Source organism: Aspergillus brunneoviolaceus (genome assembly GCF_003184695.1).
Source record: "Aspergillus brunneoviolaceus CBS 621.78 unplaced genomic scaffold BO95scaffold_16, whole genome shotgun sequence".
Taxonomy (NCBI): domain Eukaryota; kingdom Fungi; phylum Ascomycota; class Eurotiomycetes; order Eurotiales; family Aspergillaceae; genus Aspergillus; species Aspergillus brunneoviolaceus.
In genome coordinates this window covers 105,506-128,490 of record NW_020290746.1, presented here as the reverse complement: position 1 = coordinate 128,490, position 22,985 = coordinate 105,506, and the positions used below count along the sequence as shown (strand labels likewise).

Genomic DNA, 22,985 nt, shown 5'->3' with positions numbered 1-22,985 from the left:
ACAGACGGCTCCCCTGTTCAACCCGAAAGTGACTGCTAGAGAGTTTGTGCATCGCCTGATGTGCGCTGCGCCAGCTTAGAGTAGCTCCTCTCGACGACTAGCATTGTACAACTGACAAATTGGAGCTGATAACATATGAACATCTCGCTCTAGGTAGACGCATACTATAAAGCACTTCAACATCCAATGATGAGGCTGAAATATCACGTCAGGGCCGACAACTAAGAGCTTGACTCTTTGTGGGAACAATGGTCGAGAAAGCACGTGAGTAGAAAGCAGAGAGCAGGGACACAATATCCCACAGACCGAGGATGCATCCCCGGAACATTTACTCCCAGTACAGACAGGGCTTGGCGAGTCCACATCAGAGTATGCACAGGTTGTCAAGCCTGACGCGGCATAGTGATCCGATGCCGCAGCTGGCCTCACGCGATCAGCCAACCGTTTGAAAGTAGGCGATAACTCGGAGAAAAACGTCACAGGCCCATGTGAGTCTCTCTCAAGAGAGAGTCAAAAGAACACCATGAGCTCATCTTCCATACCTCCCGATTTTCCGGTTTATGATCCAGCCAGAAAGTAAACCCACCTTTCCGGCTGTCTTTTACCCCACGACTGGGGGCAAATCGATGATCTTCCACGCGATATTAAGGGACCCCCCCCCAAAAAAGAGAGATGCATCTGCTACTCATAAGAAAGCCAAACAGGTTTGTTGCTTTCCCAGGATCACGTTGTAATGGCTCCTTCCCCTTACATGGTTGGAGCATTCCGTTGGAATGTATAGTAGAGCTTAAAATGGCAATATCAACAATGGTATGTGGTCACCCTCCAGCCACATGACTTTCTCCGTTGCGAAGAAAAAAACCACATCACCCTTCAACCTATGAGATCAGAAAGCAAGAAAAAAAGGCTGGTGACATTCATACATGCGATGACAATACGTAGAAAGGGGCTCGAGGCGTCCCCTTTCTCAGGGTTTGGTTCTTCTTCGATGTTCCTCATGGATACCTAACCCCTTCGTCTCCTGAAGAGTATAGAACCGGGGGAGGTGAGCGGGTGTAACGCAACCCTCTGATCAGGCTAAGGAGGGTGAGGACAGGGCCCCAGCTCTAGCGGGAGGGTTGTGGAATGTCGATAGAGAAAGTAGCGCGGATGGGGTTGCACGACCAAGGACAAAGGGTGATGTCAGTCTAGTAACCTGCCCGGGGGTAAGAAAAAAGAAGGTGAAGTTGCACCCGCCTGCTGTGTCTGCCGTTGATCCTGCTTCTGATTGTGGTTTGTCTCCGAAGATCACTTATATACTGGGGTTGGTTCCTAGTTGTACTCGGCTTGTTATTGTTGTTGCGGGAAAAAAAGGCGAAAAGGAAGGCTGTGCGAAAGACGGCATCCCCTTCGCACGCACCAGAGAGACAATCCTCCGAAGCCCACCCCAATGGAACCTGAGATCGAAAAGCAGGGAGCATGTTCGTCCCTGCAGACGAGTGTGACTGTGACACATGACGAGTCCGGAGCCGAAAGACCCTTCCCGGATAAACGCGAGTCGAGATATCAACGATGGACAAGGAGCATCAAAGGGCTCGAGACCCGAGGCATCGAGCCGGTACCGCTGGAGGAACGAATGAAGAACACCAAGTTTACATCGTTTGAGATGTTCCTGACGTGGCTGAGCATGGGGATGGCAATGAATAACACGATCACCGGATCGCTGGGGACGCTGGTCATGAAGCTGAGCTTCACCGATTGTGCGCTATGTGTGATATTCAGCACGCTACTCGGGAGTCTGGCGATTGGCTACATGAGCACTTGGGGCCCGCAAAGTGGAAATCGCACCCTGGTATGAGTTACCTCTCGAGCGATGTCAGAAGCATTTCGATATTGCACTGTTTGACAAGCCTCCCCCACCATCAATGCAGCTGACTTACAGCCCCTCTCTTCCTCTTAGATCGTGTCCCGGTTCTTCATGGGGTATTACCCCACCAAAGTATGCTGCGTATTGAATGTGCTCTCATGTTTGGGCACCGGGATGATGAGCGCGACGGTAGGAGGCCAACTACTATCCAAGCTATCCGGCGGGGGTGTATCAGTGATCGTTGGAATCGTCATCGTAGCATTGGCGAGTTGGACGATGGCCACCTTTGGGATGCAGATCTTCCAATACTATGAGAGGTAAGGAATTGACTAATCCCTGACATTTCCGAGTGCCCACCCGACTGACATCCATACTCGCAAACCTCCCCAAAGGTATGCATGGTTCCCACAGCTGATCGTCTTTTCGCTCCTCACCGGGTCGGCCGGCCCTCAGTTCGACTTCGACAGCCCGTCAGTCGGAACGACCACGCAGATCAACGCGAAACGGCTGGCGTTCTTCTCGCTCTGTCTATCGATTCCCCTGTCGTGGGTGCCCGTCGCGGCCGACTATCACGTGTACTACTCGCCGGATATCAAGCGATGGAAGATCTGGACGGTGACGACCATCGGCGCCAGCCTCGCGTTCACCGTGACCCTGCTTCTGGGTGCGGGTCTGGGCAGTGGGGTGGCACACAGTGCCCGGTGGAGGTCGATCTACGACGGCACGCCGGGAAGCCTGCTGATGGCCGGGTACGATCGACTGGGGCCCCTCGGGAGGCTCTGTGCCGTGATCAACGTCCTGACAATCGTCTCCAACAACGCGCCGGCGTCGTACTCGACGGGGATGAATTTCCAGATGCTGGGCAATGTCTGGCGCAAATTCCCGCGCCCCGTCTACACCACCGCCAGCACGTTGGTGTACGCCTCGTGTGCCATTGGCGGTCGAGACTTCCTGTACGACATCTTCCGCAGCGTGATGCCGCTGATCGGATACTGGGCGGTGATCTGGTTCACGATCGTGGTGCAAGAGGACCTCCTCTTCCATCGCGGCCGGGGCTATGACTGGGACGCGTGGAACGATCGACTCAGACTTCCCGTGGGCATTGCGGCCAGTATCGCTTTTCTCGTCGGTTGGATAGGAGCTATTGTTGGCATGGTACCTCATCCTCTCTCTCTCTCCCCAGTCCTACCTCTGTGCATGACATTGTGAAGTTCAATGATTGCTGATGACTTTGATCAGGATCAAGCTTATTTTACAGGCCCCGTGGCGGCAGCGATTGCGGAGGGATGCGATTTGGGGATTTGGCTGGGGATGGGCTTTACCGCCTTGGCTTTCCCGCCCTTGAGACTGCTGGAGATCAGGTTCATAGGCCGCTGACCACCTGGTGAGATGTGAGATACGTCGATGGCAGTGGCTTGGTGGATGCCGTCTATGGTGATTACTTCTGGCGGGCTAGTGTGAAAGCAAGTTTATATCTTTCTGTCAATTTCGGTGTGCATAGATTTTGGTGTCGAAAACCCTACAAAGACATACGAATGATGGCCTAAATATAGTGATTTCAACATGAACACCATGAGAACCGTAGTAGATCATCCATCGGATTCTCCCTCGCCCTGCTTGCAAGCAGTAGACATCAAGCAGGGCATATAGACATATCAGTGAGCAGCAAAAGTACACTATGTACAAGGTAAGATAGGCTATCTTTGAAAACTGGAAACACAAAACCAATTAGAATAATCTTGCCCTTTTTGTCGCACAGGCCGCCGCCCATCCCTATGCGAGAGGAAGGAGTGTCTAACAAACAAACGAAGTGAAAAAGCAGAAACAGCCAATCCCCTTTTGAAAGCCACGTACGCCGAGACCGAGACACCTTTCCCTGGGATATGATTGGAATTGTGAAGACAACGATGCTATGACACAAACAGGTGAAGCAAGGCTAGAGGGACCTCTGCAGAAAGTACGCAGATTAAGTTCAAGACTGGCAAAACAGCAAAGTTCGGCGTGGGCAAAACAACGAATCTCGAATGACAACAGGGTATGAGGAAGAGGAAATAAGTATACACAGGCGAGAATGAACCGAGCGTGGAATCATTTGAAGTGAAGTAGGACAACAGAATCTAGTATTGCACAGGCAATATAGCGCGGGACGCTCAGACATGGCTTTGACTGGATTGAGACTGACGTGACGTAGACCGTCGGCTGCGGCTGGATGGCGCACGCTCAGGCGGGACGTGATCAAAATGGGGTAAAAGATCAGGGTTTTGGCTCGGAGGTGTCTTCGAGGGGCCCTTGAAGTTGCCCACGATTTGGTCATCCGCAGCAGTGTCCGGATGAATCTCGATGCCCTGTTGCTTGTCTAGGCCTCCATGGGGGCTGTCGGCCTGAATCCTAAAAGGCTCGCCATCTCCCTGCGTTCGTTCGATTGGGGACCAGCCCGCAATACTACCCGCCACAACACCGGCCATGGCAGCCGCTGGCCCGAATGCTGAATTGGAGCGAGACCGTGTGCGTCGTCTGGATCGTGATTCCGGGGTCGCTGGCATGGGCGGAGTGCTGTCACTATTGTTCTCCACAGGTGTTCCAGGGATCGAGTTCTCTCGAGATCTGGAGGACCGTGATCCGCTTCGCGATCTGGGAAGAAGTTCTTCGGGGTGTTGTAGCTTGTGCTTCAAGTGGCGGAGACGGCCTCCGCGAACAGTCTTAAGGAACTTCAACTGGTCCCGGATCTCCTCTAGAGCAGGATTCCACTCGAAGCGGCGATCCTCGTCAGAGACCCAAAGCTCAGGACCCTTCTTGCGGTGCCAGAAGGTGGGGATAAGCCTGGCAATGAGAGCATCTGGTATCAAGCGAATGATCACACCTACTGGAAGGGAGATGACTCCCAAGACCAGAGACACGCCCCATTGAGGCCCATTGAGCCGCACAACCGAGAATGCTTGACCACCAACGAAGATAATGAGAATCTGTCCTCCAATGATGATCAACTGAATTCCAATAAACCATGCGTTCTTCAACATTCCTTCGAAAATGTTAAGATTGTTATCGAGACGGCGAGAGTTCCACTGGTTGAAGATCTGCATCCAGACGAACGTGTTGAACACGACCGTTTGCATGTGCGAAGTGTCCTTCTCTGTGTGGTAATGGAAGATCGAATTTCCAGCAAAGTTCAAGACAAGCGTGACGACCAACTGATAGATACTCTGTCCGATGATCATCTTCCACATGGTTGGAGTGATGAGAGGCGCGGACTTTGGCTCGGGCCTGCGATCGAGAACATGAGGAGAAGGCGGATCCGTCGCCAGAGCGAGAGCAGCGAAAGTGTCCATAATGAGGTTGACCCAGAGAAGCTGCACCGCGGTCAAGACCGACTCTTCGTCACCGCTTGCGACAGCAGAGATAAATGTAAGGAGGACCGCTGTCACGTTAACAGTGAGTTGGAACTAGTGACGATTAGCTTCTGCTTGCTATTATTAATAAGTCAAGGGGATACTGTACCTGCAAGAACTTTTTGACAGCATCGTTGACAGTCCTGCCCCAAGCCATAGCCTTGATGATGGAGGTGAAGTTGTCGTCCATCAGAATGATGTCGGAAGCTTCCTTCGCAACCTCAGTACCGGAAATGCCCATGGAGAAACCAACATCAGCGGTCTTGAGGGCCTGTGCATCATTGGTACCATCACCAGTCACTGCGACAGTTTCACCAAGCTTCTTAAGCTGAGTCACCAAGATTTTCTTGTCATCGGGACTCGATCGGGCTAGTACTTGCAATCGAGGAATGATCTGGGTCATCTGTCGACTGCTCAATTGACGAAATTTAGGCCCCTCAATGGCGATTCCTCCTGGCGTGAAGATTCCGCACTCTTGAGCGATGGCCTTTGCAGTCGTAATGTTGTCACCAGTCACCATCCGCACGAAAACGCCCGCACGTTGACATTGATGCACCGATTCTGTTACGCCTGGGCGCAACGGGTCCTGGATACCGAAAACGCCTAGTATGACCATATCCTTGAAGACTGAATCAAAGGCAACAAGTGAGCGATCTTCTTCCTGGGTGGCTGCACCCCGCGGAGGCCACTGGTCAAAATCACGATAGACCAAACCAATAGTCCGCAACGAATGAGAGGCATAGTGGTCAATGAGTTTGTCCATGACAGTCCGGTCCTCATCTGACATGGACACTTCAGTAAGATCTTTCCTCGCATCACTAACAATTCTGGTCGCACGGGCCACCAGAATTTCTGATGCGCCCTTGACCAACATCCGATACTTTCCATTCTCCATCTTGATGACCACGGCCATGCACTTACGTCCGGAATCGAAAGGCACCATCTGCACAATAGTCGCGTTGTCCCGTGCTTCACTAACTGAGCCCATTCCTAGGTACGTCCGAGCGAATCCCAAGAGTGCCGTCTCGGTCTTAGAGCCGACAAAGGTTGCGGTACCATCCTGCTCTCCTTCGAACGCCGTTGAGTTGATTGCAATCGATTTGATCAACAAGTCCTTGGCTGGGCCAGAAAGGCTGGAAGAAAATTCCGAGGGAGAGACGGTGGTCACCGGGTCCCGGCCTCGGTCATCGTCCGCACGGAGGGCTGGCCCTGATGATTTATCGCCAAAGCGGAGGTTCTTACCCAGAGTGGCAGCGACAGCAGTCATCTTGTTTTCTGTCAAGGTACCGGTCTTATCGGAGCAGATAGTGGTCGCGTTGCCCATGGTTTCACATGCTCGCAACAATCGTACAAGGTTGTTATCCTTGAGCATTCGAGTAGTAGCGAAGGCAAGCGCAAGAGTGACCGCGAGCGGCAAACCTTCCGGAACAGCAACAACAATTACAGTCACAGCAACAATGAAGATCTGCAGGAAAGCCTGACCCTTTTCGGAGGCACCTCCCATGTCTTTCAACTGTGCGAGGAACTTGATGAAAAGAACAATGAATAGGAGCAACCCAGAGGCGAGACCAAGCTTCGCAATGTACTCGGCGAGTACATTCAACTTAGACTGCAGTGGAGTCGTTTGGCCCTCGTCTTGAAGCGACATCATTGTCTTTCCGTACGTCGAATTGACACCAACCGCAGTAACCAGGAATGTTCCCACACCTTCGGAAACCTTGGCACCGGAAACGATGAACGGGTCATGCTTTGAGACGTTGTCGTGTTGCTCGATGGCGCGGTATACATCATCGGCAGACATTTTCCGAAGAACATCCGACTCTCCAGTAGCCGAGGACTCGTCGCATTTGACATTGTGGCCATCGATGAAGATCCCGTCTACTGGAATCATGTCACCAGGTTCTAGATGCATGACATCGCCCACAAGGACATCATGCACCGAGATCTCTGAGGTCTTTCCGGAGCGGATCACCTTAACTAGGCGGTCATCCTTCTTCTTATTCAACTTGACGAACTGACGTTCTTTTTGCCAGTCATTCGCAGCTCCTACAATAACGACAATCAGAATAGCCACAATGATTGCAACGCCTTCAACCCATTGCACTCGGGCCTCTTTGCCGGTGGCTGTCACAGATTGGTAGATGCCCAAAGCAAGGGATATGATGGCAGCTATCGTCAGCAAGATCAGCACCTTGTCATTATATGCGATCCAGGCCAACTCCAAGAAACTTTTGGCCTTCCTTTCCGGGAGTTTATTCGTCCCATAGACGCGGATCCGATCCGTAAACGAACCGTCGGAAGCTTTCGCGGCGTTCGATCCCTCTGATGTGTGATGCTGAGGCGGGGGAGAAGAGGACTTGGGCGTGGCCTGGGTCGTCTGTGAGGCCGTGGCATCTTCAAAGCTCACAACACCGTCCAGTTCGTTCTCGTCTAAGCTTAAGCCACTGCGAGCGTCGGTGCGCAGTCCTTTCTCAATTCCACGAAGCCCGCCGAGAGCATGCAAGGCTCCAAGGCTCTTTGGATTTAAAAGCTTGTTCAACTGGCCAGGTGAGAAGGCGAATTTGTTGTCTTCCACTTCGAACTCAGCTTCCCGGCCTGGGTCGGGCTTCAGGGCATCCTCATCGTTCACAATCGTGTTCTGCGTCAAGTCTGTGTTGGATCCATGCGATGCAGTCGGTGCGTATGTATCTCCTCCATACGAGCTAGACGATTGATTCGAGTCCTGCGACTCCAACGAATTTCCACGAGATCTTGTTCCCGGTACAGCCAGGTAATTCGAATTGGACATGGAATCGGCCATCTTGGACGCGGGAGAGGAAAAGTTATGCGGCGACGTCGGCCGACTTTCGTAGTCTCTGGCTTCGGAGGAGGCAGCCGAGCGAAGGGAGGTAGGCGAGACTCCGCCGTTATTCAGGAGAGCACTGGTGTCATGCGCATCGACATTGTCGGTTGAGATCTGGAGCGAAGGTTGCGGCGGGATGGGCAAGATTTGCACCGGCGGCCGAATCTGTTCGTTTGAGGGGGAGGTCACGGCCGATGTGTCAATGGTGATTGTCGGGGCCCGCTCCCGGCGCAGGGGAGTCGACCCCGACTGCCTGGGATCTTGGCCATCGGGTCCGGAGTCTGGCATGGTCGTCCAGGGGAGGATACGACCGAGGACAGGGTGGGTCTTGGAAGTGTAGAGAACAAGGCAAGAATGGGCAGGGGATAATCGATTAGTGTTGAGTGGAATGCGATCCGGGGAGGAGAGGATGGGTCGAGTGCTGCGGTATCATGTATTTCCGATGCCAGGCATTCAAGGGGACGAATCTCATTCCACGGCGCAAAATGAGACAATTAAGCTCAAGAGTAAATCATGGGATCCAACGGTCGTATAGGATATCCTATGTGGTCTAAGTGAAACGAAGTCTACCGATTGTCGCGCTGTAGCCGCAGGTCTGGTCCCGGTCGTGTATCAACGTCTGCGTTTACCAAACCAGCAATGATCCGAAGTCACCGACTGTAGCGCGCCCGAGAGAATAGTCGAGGAAGCGATTGATGGGGCGGAGGGCAAAGGGAAACAGGCGAACGAGGGCCGTGAGCGCCGGAGGTTGACCAAATTAACAGGAGCAAAGAGCCGGACCCCGTAATGTGTATCAGGAGCGCATTCGAGCGGGAAGATTCTAAAACGACGATTTCAACGCCCAGGCCGTGACAACTTGCTGATAACCGGTGAGATTAAGTCCAAAGCGTCGGTATATCACTGTTTAGTCCAGGCTCGAATTTGATATGGTCTGGTCTGGAGTCCGAAGAGATGGATAGGTGGACTGGGAATAACACCAGGTAGCTCCGCGGGCACACCAGGGTCGGGGGGGAAGGAGGGAAAGAGGCGGGATGAAGGAGGAATGAGGAGGGATTGGAGAGAGAGAGAGAGAGAGAGGCACGAACAGGAAATGAACAAATGAGGGGATAATTAGGATTGGGTATAAACAGGGCGAACGAAGGCACCACCTGCTGGCAGAAAAGGAAAAGAGGGACGAAGAAAGAGAGAGGGTGGAATTAGAAGGGGATCCAGTCCCTCGGTCAATTACGTCTTTCTTCTTTTTGGTCGGGGGGGAAGGGAAGGGAAGGGAAGGAAGGAGCAGCAGCAGCAGCTTGGTTCAAGGTGGGTGTTATGCGTCTTGTAATTTAATTTAAGTTACCAGACCCATTACCACTAGTGCTCGGAAAGGTTTAAAAGAACCCTGCAATTGTTGTTCCCAGCAGCCAATCCCAGCTTCGACAGGAAAAGTGAGTCGCCGTCAGCCCCACTCGAGGGTCCACGGATTGGTCCAGATTTCAAGGCCCATCCATGAAACGGTCCGGTCATCTTCTCGTTTGCAGATACCATCAATTGAAAGGGAAGTATACAGATTGTGAAGAAGATATCTGATAGTGAGCATCAACAGCATCACATAGGAGAACTGTGGGAGTAGCATGTTATCGCTGGAGCCACGAGAGTCCCAATCACGCCTTCTTGCCACCTCTACAGTAACAAGATAGACGCGCTTGGGCTAACAAGGTAACTAACGATTGTTGCAGAAGCTCCCACCCCGGCCGAGCTGTAACCTCACTCGTCAGTTCCGGTTTGCACTGCCTCACTCGACCTCCTCCCGTCATCGAAGTTTTTTTTTTTTTTTTTTTTCTTTCTGTCTCCCCTTTTTTTGCCCTTTTCGTCCTTTCGAATTGATTATCTCATGTTATTATCATGGCTGGATCCGTTTCTAGAACTTTGACTTGCATTTTGCTTAATCGAATTAACATCATTTGTTTAATGATGTCTGTCTGGTGTGGTCCATGTGCCAGTGCCGTTGCCACTTAGGCAGGTGAGGTTAACTTCAATCATAATTACATACACTACTCAATAATGTGTAGTGTTAGTTCAGCATCCATCCGGAAGCAACCATGGAATCATGCTCCATGACAAACGCCCATCGAGCGGAGTACAGTTCTCTCTCTCTATCTACACTGGTCTAGCTAGCACAGTCAATGCTGGATGAGTCGTCCAGCAGGTCACAGCCAGCTTAACCAGGTCCATCCTATCATAACACTCATTAGCATCACCGCTAGGTACTAGGGTTATTGCCACCTCGCATTCGGCAAGATAGAGCGATCTCGCCTGTCTCACGCCCTCTATGTAGCTCACCACTGCCAAGTGATAATACTGCACTCCGTAGCTCCATTCATCACCCCTCGCTCCGACTCCGTCAACGACCTTCCGTGCGTGCTGCAGCATAAGTTTCCATGCCATGATGGAGAACGAACCCGGCCACTGATTAACTCCTCCTCCGCCTCCCCCCCAGCCAACCGAACCGAGGCCAGGACCCAGAAAGGGAGGGTCCCCCACCCCGCGCGCATAAAGTCTCTAGATCGAAAGTATAAGAATCATTACCTGCTAGTTGCTACGTACTTCAACGGAAAATCACATATGGTTAATCAAAACCAACTTCAATCCACTGTACCAATGCTCCATCAACAATGACCGCGACTCGATGCCACCATAGTTCCATGCAACTAATGTAATATCCGTCCGTACCTGCCATGCTGTGACCGGTGGAGACCGGATCCACCTCCATTGCAAGATTGCTATACCCACCCTCGAACTTATTAGACGGGGGAAAGGACGAGGGGAGGAAGACGCCGAAGCACCATCTGCATCCTATCCGTATACTATCTTATTCCTACAACACGCAAAACTACAATACTCAACAACACGTATCCGTCCCTCACCTTGAGACTTTCCCTCCCAAAAACCAACAGCACGCACAAACTCAACCCCCAGCTCCTCACAGTTTGAGAAGACCTTGCCCTCGCACCCAAAAGAAGGCAAACCCAAGTCCAAAGCTCTCAGGGCCAACGACCCAGATACGGATAGACGGACCTTGGCAGAAGGGGGCGGTGCAAAAGGGAGGGGGACCCATTCCACGTCGTTACGCAACTTCGGGTTCTGGACACCTCACTAGTAGGAGTCTAGTGCACTCATAGTAGAAAGTTAAGGTTGTGACTTCGGGTCTGGGACTCTTGACTTGATTGGCTATGTGACTGGAATCGATTGCCCTGGCTTCAGTTCAGACGGTAGTAGTTCACTTTGGGTTGATGTTCCTGTTCGGCCTATTGACGGCGGCGTGACATCAGCCGATACACATACGTAGACTTTGGAGGAAAGGATATCATGAGGCACATACACATACACAGACATACTCCGTACACATGCCATTACCTTTCTTGAATTCGTTATCTTTTCTTTTATCGATTGCCTACCAATTGTCTAATAAATAGAGGGAGATACATTCTATTCAACGTCGTCAATCGATTGACAACCCCCAACCACCCATCCATTCAGTCCATCCCACAAGTCTCATCTGATATCCATCATCTCCTACGCAGACAAAGCACTCCGACAGGGCGTCTATCCCATACTATACCCGTGGACAACCCTCTCGCCCTGAAACTCAAACCCATTCCGATAGTTCTTGTCGTGCCCAGGTACAGCACAGGTACCACCACCCCGTATAACCCAAACAAAGTAAGACAAGTAAGGCACAGGTGCACGTAGACCACTACCCATCCAGACCGTATCACAACACCCAACCACGATAGCACCTAATCCACCCTCTCGTCTAGACATTCCCTTCACCGCAAAAGCATAGCCACAAACAGATGTCGTCAGCTCTCTGCCCTCGCGCGCGCGCGCGTTTGCGCGTGGGTGGGAACCATCGGATCCGTCTCTCAGCTCCTCTTCAGTGGACTTGCCCCCATTCAGATAGGATCATAATATTGGCTGAGTCCTTTTGCCTTGATAGCCTTGGATATCTTCCCCATGATAACAAAAAAAGCAAGGAATTCGCGATCTTCCACACAGCCCATAACTACATCCATGACACATCCGGAGTATACGTATACCTTCTCTATGACACAAGTAATCTCCCCCCAAAAAATCTTATCACAAGACAAGAATCCTGATTCCTCACCGCAAAAATAACTGAATAGCCATGGACGACAGGAGGAGGAGCTATCAATCCATCCAACAAATGATAATCCTCATAATTATCGAAAAGTTAAATCACCCAAGCTAAGTCCAACTAAACTAATGCCACCCTAAATCCCTCTCCCGGGCTTGTGTCCGCGCTTTCACTGCCACAATTACCCGCACCTGCATATAACGGTAACACATAAACCCCCAAAGTATGTGTAATTCAGCTCCCATATCTCGGATTTCCGACGGGTTGGTCGAGCCGACCAGTGACTAGTGCTAGCTGGGCTGTGGGGTGTTTCTGAATCTGCGGTGCGGCTGGCTGGTTAGACTATGTGTACTCTTGGACCCTCAATTATGCGCCACTACGATACGGGATGTGAATCAGTAATTGAGACAAGAGAGGTGTTCTGTATGTATGTGATGGATCCCATTTCCATCCACGCAAAGGCCCGTATTGCATTGAAGTCCCTAGTCAAAGACGCCTGATAATGAGTTCCCTAGACCGCCTTTCAAAGCCCCAGTCTAATCCAGCATACATGCAAACAAAGTACTGCGTATCAATCGCAGAAACATACAAACGACGACCGAGACAGACAGGGCGTAAATGGGAAAATAAAAGCAAAGAGAAGGCTAATGTACATACATGCATCATGCCGATCCGTCGTGAATCTCTTGTGTCATATTACAACAGTAAGTACACGTCTGAGCCCGGGTGTAGTTCACTGCGCCATGCCGTCGTCGAGCTCCTCTCCCTCAACCGTCTCCACGTTCCAAAGCCCCAACGATTCGCCTCCCGGTACCTTCACCCCGGGCTTGGCTCGGGTGTTCACCATGGCTTTACTAGACAGCGCCAGCGCAACCACCAGCTCTTGCATACGACGCGAGGCCACAAAGGTCTGCGTCAGTAGCCTGTTCTCCGAGACCTGGATCGCGAGGTTCATGCACTGCACGAGGATCTCGCTGTTGAGGACTCGAGCCGAGAAGAAGAGCGCATTGTGGTAGTTGAGGAATACCTCAGGAATGTACATGTTTCGAATTTCTTCCAACTCTGCTTGCTCGGATTCTGAGGGGTTTAGTAAATTAGTCGGGCATGATCTCTCATTCATAGGCGAGGGCTGATGCTTACCCGTCTCAGCACCGACTAGCCAATCCCTGAGCATCCAGTCGACAGGGTCACTGGCTTCGGCTAATGCAGCCTGGACTTTCTCTCGAAGATCTTTGATAGTGCCAGAGTCCCGGTTTTGCCTAGCCCTATTGTCTAGTGAGCATTGCTTCTTTTGCATGACGAACAAGCGCCGGGACTTACGTTTCGAAATTCTCCAAAGCAAGCGAAAACTTCTCGAGGCCGTCGAACGCCATGATCAAGGTTTCCAAATCACGCATAGTTTGGGATTGTTGCAGCAGGAGGCCTGTGTCACCCGCAACTGGGTTGCCGTTTGTCTTGGAGCGGCTCCGTTTGTGAGGAGAAGTGAACAGTATGCTTTTGATCGGACTGGAGGGCTCTGAGGCAGAGAAGTCCCGTTCGGGGTACATAGCGCGTTTGAGTATTATCGCCAAATCGAACCCAAAGGACTCTCGGGAGATGTCGGAAAGGTTCATGCGTCTGCTCAGCTCTCTCGCAGCGGCCAGGTTTCCGGTTCCTGCGATTTTGTTAGCATGGTGGACGAAATATTGAGACAACGGACGTACTGTAGTATCTCTGGTACACCTGGGATCCCAGCTGACAGATCTTGCCCCATTGTCCGTCAACAAAACGAAGCCACTCCAGGCTTCGAATCACTCGTTCATCTACGTCGGAGATCTCTGTTCCAATGAGATCGTGCCTTGGGATAACCAATTCGCGGTCGCCATCCTTCCGTGTTACAACCTTGGAGGTAAACTTCATTGTCCTTGAATGGTCGATGGCGGAAGTCCTGTGGCTGATATACTCCCACTGGGTCTCCAAGATTTCTTCAACGTCAAGTCCATGTTTTTCCATGAGTTGGACGAGGAGCCTCCGTTCTCTTGGGTCAACAACCTCAATCATGACGCGCGCCAGAATGATACGCTTATAATGAGTGGGCAGGAGAGAGTCATATAGAGGGATAAGATCAACGAGACCAGCGTCCTCCAGGTTGGCAATATACCCGATGATGTTGACAGACGTATGGTCAAAGAACGTGGTATCCGACCGTACCATTCCGAGACGTCGGGTAACAATGAGTAAGTGAGTTGCAATTCGTAAGGCGTCGCGGTCCGTCGCAGTAATGAGGAGACTATCCTGCACCGACATATGTAGCATCTCAGGAACCAGAGATGACCCGTCCGATGGATTGTTCGCAACCTGAGAGACGGCGTGGGCCAGTGACAAGAAGAACTTGTCATACCCTCGAGACAGTATGGCTGCCTGGATGGTGCGGTATGGGTTGCGCGCCTCAAAGCCGACGCGGTCGTGATCCCGGGTGAACTCTATGAACTTCTTCACTTCATCGTGACCTGCCGGCTCCGCAACGTAGGGCACTTGCGCAGTGGGCGAGTGACTTAGCTTCCGCTGGAGCTGTTTGCAGAAGCCTTGGTAACGGGAGAGTACGGCACGGTTGAAATAGACGTAGAGGAAGTCATCCCAGCTTTGACAGATCTTGAAAGCGGCCTCAGTCTCGCCACAAAGTAACGAGAAAACAGCCCGCTCATAGTCTTCAATCTTTGGGTTCCGCGCTAGAGCAATGCAAGCAGCACTCCAAGTCTCCTGGGACCGCCAATTCATCAAGCGCGTGTGTCCATCGTCAACGGGTGTGCGTCCTTTGTGAGTCTCTACGTCAACACTGGAACCGCAGATACTGACCGCTCTCCAGGGCTCCAGCCTCTCCGCAGACCACTCCCGGATCTTTGACCAACTCTCACCCTGTCTGAGCATCTTCCAGAGTGTCATCCAGGTAGCGCGCTCGTAGTATTGATCCTGTTTCTGGAGATTCTGCTTCTGTCTCGTGATCGCATCGGGATCCAACTGAGTAACCAAGGGTTCGGCGTCTTCTGACTTGAGCAAAGAGGCGGTGATTCCGGGGTCGTTAGGCTCAAGTGGCTGAGGCCAGGCTCGCAGTCGTTTGTGTCCCTTGATCGTCTCCTTTGTATAGAGCCAGCCGAAGGACCAAGAGCCCTGACCCCGCTGAGCTTGTGTCTCCAGTTCCGAAATGAGATCGTCAATATCCTGCGAGTTTTTGGCGGTGTACTCGAGCCATTTCAGGATCACTACACATTCCACCGCGTAGGCGTCCGAATCGAGGAATTGCTCCCAAACTTCGCGGTCAGTTGAGTAGCGGTGCAAGTTCTGGAAAGCAGTTGCTTGTCTCTCTTCGGATTTGGCTATGCGGTGAGGGTTGGCGATAGTGATGAGGTTGCAGAAAAGCTGCCATGTGCTTTCCTCGAGCTGCAGTCGTTGGACTTCTTCTTGTGCCTTGGCGTCCATTGGCCCATTGGCCCGGTTGGCGCCAAATCCCAGCTTCGCGCGTTTCAAAGTATGGTCTTTCTGTATATCCTGGATCGTGCCACGCGCCAGCTCTTGGTAGCTTCTCACCAGCTGGTAGGCAGCTTTGTAGTCCTCGAGCTCACCAGACCGGTTCCCATGCTGTTTGAAACGATCCAACTTCTCGGCGAAGGCTTCGATCTGACGCGTCACGCGGTCCGCCGTGCGACGAAGAGGGTGTAGAGCTTCTTGTGCGCCTGCTGAAGTGAAGAGGTCCGGGGTAGCGGCAGCGGCCAACCCATCTAGCATACGATTAGCAACTTTCCCGTCATGAGAGGTTGTATCCGTCGTACTTTGTTCGGTGGGAGGGGGACTCAGGTCCAGGGGCGATTCACTGCGATTCGAATCCTCAGCGGAGTCGTTGTCTGGGCTGTCCTCTTCGTCGCCGTAGTCGTCTTCCTCTTCCTCTTCATCCTCTTCGTCCTCCTCCTCCTCATCTTCCTCATCTTCCATATCCCCTTCGTCGTCATTAGTTTCGATATCCTCTGCCTCCTCCATGGGCTCGTCATCACTATCATCAATCTCGATGACATCGGTATTGTTTGGCGCTTGTTGCTGGTGCTGAATATTGGACGCAACGTCAGCGCACCGGCTGGACGACCGTGTCAACAGAATCGCAGGGAACACTTACATTGATGGAGGTAAAGCCGGCCGGGGCGCCCGGGCCAGCCACCGTAGTCAGGGGAGCCATGAGCGCAACAGAAGGAATTGGAAAGTAGCGCTCGATGCGACCCTGGATTAAAAGACGTGATGGGGGAGGAGAGATGGGGGGGAGAGGAATGGCGCGGGATAGGCGTTAAGCACCCAGGCAGGGTTTAAGGAAGAACTGGAACTTCAGTGAACCTGCACCTTCTTTCCTTCTCTTGCTTCGGCTTGGCCGTGTTTTGGGGCCGTTCAGCCACTAGGCCCAACCAGGTCTAGCGCGGCCACATCCGCGCATTGAAATATCGTGGATTTTTTTCCTTCCCTTCTTCTTTTTCTTTTTTTCTTCAACAAATGTCATATAGGCAGTCATTAGAGTCTCGGGGCGAGAGTTTTCAATATTCGTCCAGGTCAATCGGCCTCTTTGCGTGCTCACGATTGTCTTAGAGGGAGTTGCAGTTCTTACAACTAGCCTAGCTCTTCACTTATATGAGAGCTCAGACTGCAAAGGAATTGCTACATTCAGCTTTCGAATTTCGACCCGGATTCTTCGCACAACTCTACTGTAGTATCTGGGTCAATGGTCTTTGGCCTCGTGTTTCGATATCTGCAACACTCGGTGTGGTAATATATACATATCTATCTACACAGCAACACAAAGCAACCGTTAGGAGCTCGCGTTCAAGCTAGGATTCCTGGCCTCGTTGCTTCATCCTCAGTCGCAGAAGACTGGGCTTGGGACAGCTCGGGGTTTTCGCTTCTTCGCCTTGCTCCTTGTAGAACGAATTGCAGCATTCGTAGAGGGCATTGATTTGCGACTGGCACTTCTCTTCCTGGTATGAGTTCTTGGTCAGACAAGCTGTCAGGGCTCAGTCAGTGATGTTGTCGCTGGGATCAGGGCTCAGGTGAAGTCACCTTGAATGGCACACTGCAGGGTGTCAACGGATATGTTTCTCACATGATGCTGAAAGACAAACTTACTGCTCGTGGATGGCAGGGGGGGTCATATGCTAGATCCTCTTTTAGTCCGCCCTGGTCAAATGTCAATCGATTATGTTCAAGGCTGAGAGACGAGAGATGTCCAACGGAGCAATGCGGTCTTGCTTACCATGACGCAATCATATATAACTAGTTATTGAGTAGCAGTAAAATGCAAATGCAGGCTGGAATTTACAACCGGACAGAGCAGGAGAGACTGAGGCAATTGCAACTAATCATACACAAAGCAACAAAGCAGAGATAAAGAAAAAGCGACGGTTGGGTGAAGGAGTGAAGAGGAAAGCGATGTCATTCACTGCGCCAGCCTGGTAGTTATTGTACAGTCAAGCAGCAAGCAGCCTATAGTTAAGCCTCCAAGGTGTTACTGCGGCCGATTGGACCTGCGCCGCAAAAATAGATTCTCCGTCAGTCATCACCGGTGGGGGAGGGAAGAGGGTTGCTTCTGCCATCGCCGCCAACCTATTGACCCCGATCTATTTCTCTCCACTTCAGCGCTCCCTCCTCCCTCTGTCACTTTCTCACTTCTCCAACGATCTTGATCCTGACTTCTCCCCGTCACCCTCATCTCTCTACAGAAAACTCATCAATCACAAGAAGTAAGAAACCCTTCCTCCTACACTTGTCTCTCCTCGTTGTCCCATCTTTCAACCCCGGAGCAATCCACAGTCAAATGCGACAGGACCCCCTCTGCAGCGCTGACTCTCTACCTTGCCACCTACAGATCACAACCAATCCACAAACAAGATGGCCGACGCGAACGCCTCGCCCGCCGGCGGTGATGCCCCGGCTCCCGCCGAGCACCTGAACATCAAAGTCACCGACAACAACAACGAGGTCTTCTTCAAGATCAAGCGGTCAACCCAGCTGAAGAAGTTGATGGATGCGTTCTGCGAGCGTCAGGGTAAACAGCCTTCGACCGTCCGTTTCCTGTTCGATGGTACCCGTGTGCGTCCTGAGGATACGCCAGACACTGTACGTACACTGCCCTCTTGCCCCTCATCATTATCATCCTTAGCGCCGCCGCCGGTGGTGCTCAGCGTTTGCGGTTGTCTTGCCCCCCTCACCTGCAAACACCCCCCCTCCAAAATGGCATCCACCCCACCGCTTCGACCCTCATACACAAGAAAATAGACATCCGACTAACATCTCCCTCTTCCGCAACAGCTCGAAATGGCCGATGGAGACACCCTTGAAGTCCACCAGGAACAGATCGGTGGTTAAATAGAGAAAACCTCTTGTTCTTCTTCTTATCCCGATGAATTAATGACGAATATGGTCTTTTTCTTCCCTTACATACATCTTCCTCCAATCAACATTTAGCCAGTCATGCTTTTCCGCCTTCAATACTTCTTTCATCCACATTCTTCTATACGCCTTCTTTCTTAAATGTGTCGCATTTGGAAGGAGGTACAAGTTAAAAAAAACCGGGCGCAAATTGGTGTTTTCAGCACGGTGTGGGGGACCCTTTCGAACCCACTTCAGCGCGGAGCTTTTTTTTTTTCCAAGGGGATAAGGAAGTCTTAAACTGAGTCGGGAGTGGGGGTTCTTTTGGGAAATTTCATCTTATTTTACATACATGAGCTTGGCCGAGAGAATAGAAAGGGTTCATGAGCGCGTGGATGCCTTTCGTCTGAATCCTCCAGGATGATGGACTACAGCTTGCGTTGGTCTCATTTTTTAGTATGCATCTGTATCTCGGAGGATGACTCCGTCTTCTTATCTGTTTGCTTGGAGCTCATGTCCACAGGCAACATTCTCTCTACCATTAGATGATAGCGCTACAGTAATCTACTTGAAGTCTTCCAAATGTCTGTTGAAGAGTTATACTTTGTTGCAGGTTGCAGATCACCCCAGTCCGTCCTACTTGTTCTGCTATGAGTCTCTGGCCGTGTTCCAAGATCTATGCATTCCAAGATACCCCACTCAGGTGTCTCATTGCCGACTGCGCGCGGATGCCGTGGGCCCGGTACTGCCAAAAATCTTGTGGAAAGCCTCCAACCCGTATCTCATAATTTGAACCAGTTGATCGATAACGGAAAGGCACTGTACCTCGGAGTAAGTGCCTTGAGTCTTAAGACAATTTAGGATCAAGAAAGACCTCAAATACATCATTGTATCTCAAATGACGAGTATTGGCACCACACCTGCATAGACCCCTGAAAATATGAGTATTTCATACCTCAGTTCAACAACGAGACTCTATCTACCATCACCCTTCCCCCATAAATACCCCCCCAGAAATCTGTACCGTACCAATGCCCAGCTCGCCAGTTCGACACCAGCCAACCCACCTATCACCCAAGTGCCGTCGTTCCGAGACCGGCTACTAAGGCAATACCCGATGCTCAGCAACTTCCGAGAAACCCAATCAAAGCGTCTTCTTCTGGCCCCAAAGTCCCCACAATGACCTCGGAAACTCTCGCCCAATGTGAAGTCAGAGAGTAGGGATCGGCACTGTAAGTACTCGTAGCGCATTAAGTTACAGTACATTCTTAAGGGGCCGCCCATCCTCCGAGGCCCCCCAGTAGCGTTTCCGATTTTCAATGTTTGTGCTTCTTCTCTTATAACTTCCCCGCATTATTGGCGGTGCCGCTGTCAACACTTACTTTACTACCTTGTCATCTGGGACGCCCACATCAGAAACACCATAGATTTGAAACAGAGTATAAGCATCAGCTGGCTCAATTGCGTGACTGCTTTGTTTAATCCCCATTGAGATCCGACCCAAGTTGCGACGAACCCCATGACTCGCTTATGCTGTATCCCCGCGCAGGCGCGGCGAACGACGCCTTCAAGGCTCCAATCCCTCAGCCCAAGAGCCCGGTTCACAACCTCAGCACGCAGAACCGAGAACTATGCAGCTACACTACCGAATCTCAAGATCGGGGCTCATACGCATGTGTTGTTCCAGGGCTTTCCTGGTAGGTCACGTGCCATACCTGTATATAGTGGACCTTGGCTGTGACTGATCATTTCATGTAGGTAACCAGGTACCGTGCGCTAGGGTTGCAGATACGAACTTGGCAAGAGTGAAATAGCTGATTCCGTTTCTTCTAGTCGACTGCTAATGTGAGAGAATCTTTGGCTTGGGGGACGAAGGTCGTCGGAGGCGTGAAGCAGAATGCTAGGGGGGAGAACCTGGGTCTTCCGGTGTTTCGGTCCGTTAGAGAGGTATGTAGCATGGCCTTGCTGGATCCCGAGGTTTATTTTGAGACAGAGCGGACGAATTGACTTGGGTAATAGGCACAGATTGATGTGAGGGTGGATGCGTCCGCCGTTTACGTGCCTGGTGGTTCGGCTGCCGCGGCTATCGAGGAGGCCATTGAGGCGGAGGTGCCGCTGGTTGTGGCTGTAGCGGAGCATGTTCCGATTCATGATATGCTACGTGTAAGGACCTTTCTCTCTGTGCAAATTGGCCGACTGCTTAATTGTTTGTTCAGGTGCACTCGATGCTCAAAACTCAGTCAAAGACAAGGTTGGTCGGGGCCAACTGCCCGGGTATCATCTCGGTGACAGGGAAATGCCGCATTGGATTTCAGCCCTTGCCATGCTTCACGCCAGGTAAGATTGGCATCGTAGCCAAGTCGGGCACCTTGAGTTATGAGGCTGCTGCATCTACGACCCGTGCGGGCTTGGGCCAGACTCTTTGTATTAGCATGGGAGGGGATGTGCTAGCTGGGACGAACTTTGTCGACGCTCTGAGGACCTTCGAAAGTGACCCCGAGACCGAAGGTATTGTCCTGGTCGGAGAGATTGGGGGGACGGCCGAGATGGATGCTGCCGACTGGATCCGAGATTACTACCGGAGGACCGCCAATCCCAAGTATGTGTGCGATCTGAGGTGCCATGTCAGCTTGCAAATGCTGACACTGCGAATAGACCCATCATGGCTCTGGTCGGAGGTCAGCATGCGCCGGCAGGACGCGTGATGGGTCATGCCGGTGCCTGGACCGCTCCTGGAGAGCCGGACGCCAAAGCCAAGTATCAGGCGCTGGAAAGTGCCGGTGCAGTCATGGTGAACCACCCGGAGAAATTCGGAGAGGGTATGAAGACTCTCCTGAAGAGTCGAGGGCTAGCCCATGATGCCAATGTGAGTTTGTCTTGGAGCAAAAACATCATCAAGATACTCAACCGCTGTAGTTTGCCAGGGGCGTAAGCCAACAAAGAGGCTTCCACACAATGAGAAGAGCTACGGTAGATGTCAGTCACCAAGCGCCACAACAGCAAACCCGGAACCTCTACGTGAAGCCGTTCCAGGCGCTCGACATGCTCCGAGCGAAGTCCATTGCGGTCAAAGAGATCGCTTCATCGGATGCGGACTTCTTCCTGACTCTGACCGTTGACAGAACCGCGCTGTCTCCATGCATCCTTGCATCGTCGACCGCCGCTTTCAGCCCCGAGCACACCGGTTGCTTTCCGTTTCCTTACGAGACCCCGGGTCTCGAGAGCACAAGTCCGCTTATCAAGGCTGTCGCCTCCCACCTGCAGCTTCCGACCGCGTCGCAAGAGAAACTGGCTGCACTCGTCCAGGCACTCTGGCAGATCTTCACGGAGAATGAGGCATACCTCCTGGAAGTCCGAGCGAATGCTACGGATGCCTTGGAAGTGCGTGAGGCACGGTTTGGATTCGACGATGCTGCCTTCCGAAGTTCAGGACGCCAGGAAGATATTCAGAGCCTGAGAAACCCAGCAGAGGAGGTGCCGGAAGAGGTCCTGGCTGAGAAAGACGGTATCGTCTACGTCAAGTGAGTTGTGCTCGCACCTTCTCTCTCCGCACATGATGCTCATCCTTGATTGTAGGTTAGATGGAGAGGGAAGTATAGGCACACTAGGTAAGGAACCCCTCTCATCAATCGAAACGGTGACCACCGACTAACCCCATACAGTCAACGGCGCCGGGCTGGCCATGAACACGGTGGACGCGCTGACGATGCACGGCGGCCACTGCGCCAATTTCCTAGACACAGGGGGCAAGGCGACGTCGGCCACGGTGAAGGCGTCGTTTCAGATCATCCTGTCGGACGTGCGAGTCAAGGCCATCTTTGTGAACATTTTTGGGGGATTGACGCGGTGCGATATGATCGCGGAGGGGATTCTGCTGGCGTTCCAGGATCTGGACGTTCGCATCCCCTTAGTGGTGCGGCTGCGGGGGACCAACGAGAAAGAGGGCCAACGAATGGTAAATGCTTGGTGTCCGGCTCCGGGCTCGCGTGAGGTTATTTGCTAACGGTTGATGTCGCAGATCGCGGAGAGTGGACTCCCGCTGGAGGCATTTGACGAGTTCGAGGCCGCGGCGAAGCGGGTGATAGAGCTGGCAGGGCAACGCTAAACAAGATCATGCCATAGTACGCATCACATTAATATAGATCCCCGACAAGGAGTCACCCAGAGACAACGATAGAGGCCACTGAATCATATCGACGGTCTACAGTCCCCTGAGTCGTGTACAGGTTGTACAGGCTGTACGTAGTAGCGGGGCCCAGGCCCGCGGCGGCATACGTAACCAACCCAACCTTAACAAGTCGCAGCGTGCCTGACTGAGCCAAGTGAGTTGCGGGCAGCAACCAAAGAGACCCGCAATGGGCTCACCGCCCAACGATAACGCAATTTGGCAAAATC

The 22,985-nt window shown here is 52.1% G+C and overlaps 6 protein-coding genes across 6 annotated transcripts; 3 read left to right on the top strand and 3 right to left on the bottom strand.

Annotated features, from left to right (window-relative positions):
- Positions 1-1,429: 1,429 nt before the first annotated feature.
- BO95DRAFT_429586 (uncharacterized protein) lies at positions 1,430-3,223 on the top strand (the record flags this gene model as incomplete). The annotated part of the gene is made up of 4 exons (XM_025584896.1): positions 1,430-1,831; positions 1,940-2,163; positions 2,239-3,001; positions 3,086-3,223. The coding sequence occupies 4 exons, from the start codon at positions 1,430-1,432 to the stop codon at positions 3,221-3,223; spliced, it is 1,527 nt and encodes a 508-aa protein (XP_025444717.1).
- Positions 3,224-3,766: 543 nt separating this feature from the next.
- On the bottom strand, positions 3,767-8,670 carry pmcA (putative P-type calcium ATPase). The gene is made up of 2 exons (XM_025592076.1): positions 5,342-8,670; positions 3,767-5,286 (listed from the first exon to the last, which is right to left on the bottom strand). The coding sequence occupies exons 1-2, from the start codon at positions 8,360-8,362 to the stop codon at positions 3,997-3,999; spliced, it is 4,311 nt and encodes a 1,436-aa protein (XP_025444716.1). The 5' UTR covers positions 8,363-8,670; the 3' UTR covers positions 3,767-3,996.
- A 4,002-nt stretch (positions 8,671-12,672) lies between these two features.
- Positions 12,673-16,550, bottom strand: BO95DRAFT_440508 (nucleoporin Nup84/Nup107 family protein). Its single transcript, XM_025585983.1, has 6 exons — positions 16,357-16,550; positions 16,019-16,286; positions 13,916-15,967; positions 13,533-13,866; positions 13,353-13,477; positions 12,673-13,289 (listed from the first exon to the last, which is right to left on the bottom strand). Exons 1-6 carry the CDS (start codon positions 16,414-16,416, stop codon positions 12,946-12,948), a joined length of 3,183 nt encoding a protein of 1,060 aa, XP_025444715.1. The 5' UTR covers positions 16,417-16,550; the 3' UTR covers positions 12,673-12,945.
- Positions 16,551-16,946: 396 nt separating this feature from the next.
- BO95DRAFT_408613 (DUF1903-domain-containing protein) lies at positions 16,947-17,681 on the bottom strand. The gene is made up of 4 exons (XM_025584111.1): positions 17,476-17,681; positions 17,349-17,399; positions 17,283-17,295; positions 16,947-17,226 (listed from the first exon to the last, which is right to left on the bottom strand). The coding sequence occupies exons 1-4, from the start codon at positions 17,476-17,478 to the stop codon at positions 17,054-17,056; spliced, it is 240 nt and encodes a 79-aa protein (XP_025444714.1). The 5' UTR covers positions 17,479-17,681; the 3' UTR covers positions 16,947-17,053.
- A 106-nt stretch (positions 17,682-17,787) lies between these two features.
- On the top strand, positions 17,788-18,909 carry BO95DRAFT_440506 (SUMO family protein SMT3). Its single transcript, XM_025585982.1, has 3 exons — positions 17,788-17,962; positions 18,088-18,338; positions 18,531-18,909. Exons 2-3 carry the CDS (start codon positions 18,111-18,113, stop codon positions 18,585-18,587), a joined length of 285 nt encoding a protein of 94 aa, XP_025444713.1. The 5' UTR covers positions 17,788-17,962; positions 18,088-18,110; the 3' UTR covers positions 18,588-18,909.
- Positions 18,910-19,921: 1,012 nt separating this feature from the next.
- Positions 19,922-22,874, top strand: BO95DRAFT_384194 (putative succinyl-CoA synthetase subunit alpha). The gene is made up of 9 exons (XM_025583445.1): positions 19,922-20,307; positions 20,424-20,537; positions 20,610-20,753; positions 20,807-21,189; positions 21,246-21,464; positions 21,515-22,111; positions 22,167-22,198; positions 22,253-22,545; positions 22,609-22,874. Exons 1-9 carry the CDS (start codon positions 20,110-20,112, stop codon positions 22,693-22,695), a joined length of 2,067 nt encoding a protein of 688 aa, XP_025444712.1. The 5' UTR covers positions 19,922-20,109; the 3' UTR covers positions 22,696-22,874.
- Positions 22,875-22,985: the final 111 nt, after the last annotated feature.

Excerpts from the sequence above, each read along its gene's own strand:
- pmcA (XM_025592076.1), bottom strand. The coding sequence starts at position 8,362 with ATGCCAGACTCCGGACCCGATGGCCAAGATCCCAGGCAGTCGGGGTCG. Across the intron at positions 5,287-5,341 it reads CTGTCAAAAAGTTCTTGCAG|TTCCAACTCACTGTTAACGT; the intron begins GTACAGTATCCC and ends AATCGTCACTAG.
- BO95DRAFT_440508 (XM_025585983.1), bottom strand. The coding sequence starts at position 16,416 with ATGGCTCCCCTGACTACGGTGGCTGGCCCGGGCGCCCCGGCCGGCTTT. Across the intron at positions 13,867-13,915 it reads GGTGTACCAGAGATACTACA|GAACCGGAAACCTGGCCGCT; the intron begins GTACGTCCGTTG and ends ACAAAATCGCAG. Across the intron at positions 13,290-13,352 it reads GCTAGTCGGTGCTGAGACGG|AATCCGAGCAAGCAGAGTTG; the intron begins GTAAGCATCAGC and ends TAAACCCCTCAG.
- BO95DRAFT_440506 (XM_025585982.1), top strand. The coding sequence starts at position 18,111 with ATGGCCGACGCGAACGCCTCGCCCGCCGGCGGTGATGCCCCGGCTCCC. Across the intron at positions 18,339-18,530 it reads CTGAGGATACGCCAGACACT|CTCGAAATGGCCGATGGAGA; the intron begins GTACGTACACTG and ends CTTCCGCAACAG.
- BO95DRAFT_384194 (XM_025583445.1), top strand. The coding sequence starts at position 20,110 with ATGACTCGCTTATGCTGTATCCCCGCGCAGGCGCGGCGAACGACGCCT. Across the intron at positions 20,308-20,423 it reads GTAGGTCACGTGCCATACCT|TCGACTGCTAATGTGAGAGA; the intron begins GTATATAGTGGA and ends CGTTTCTTCTAG. Across the intron at positions 20,538-20,609 it reads TGTTTCGGTCCGTTAGAGAG|GCACAGATTGATGTGAGGGT; the intron begins GTATGTAGCATG and ends CTTGGGTAATAG.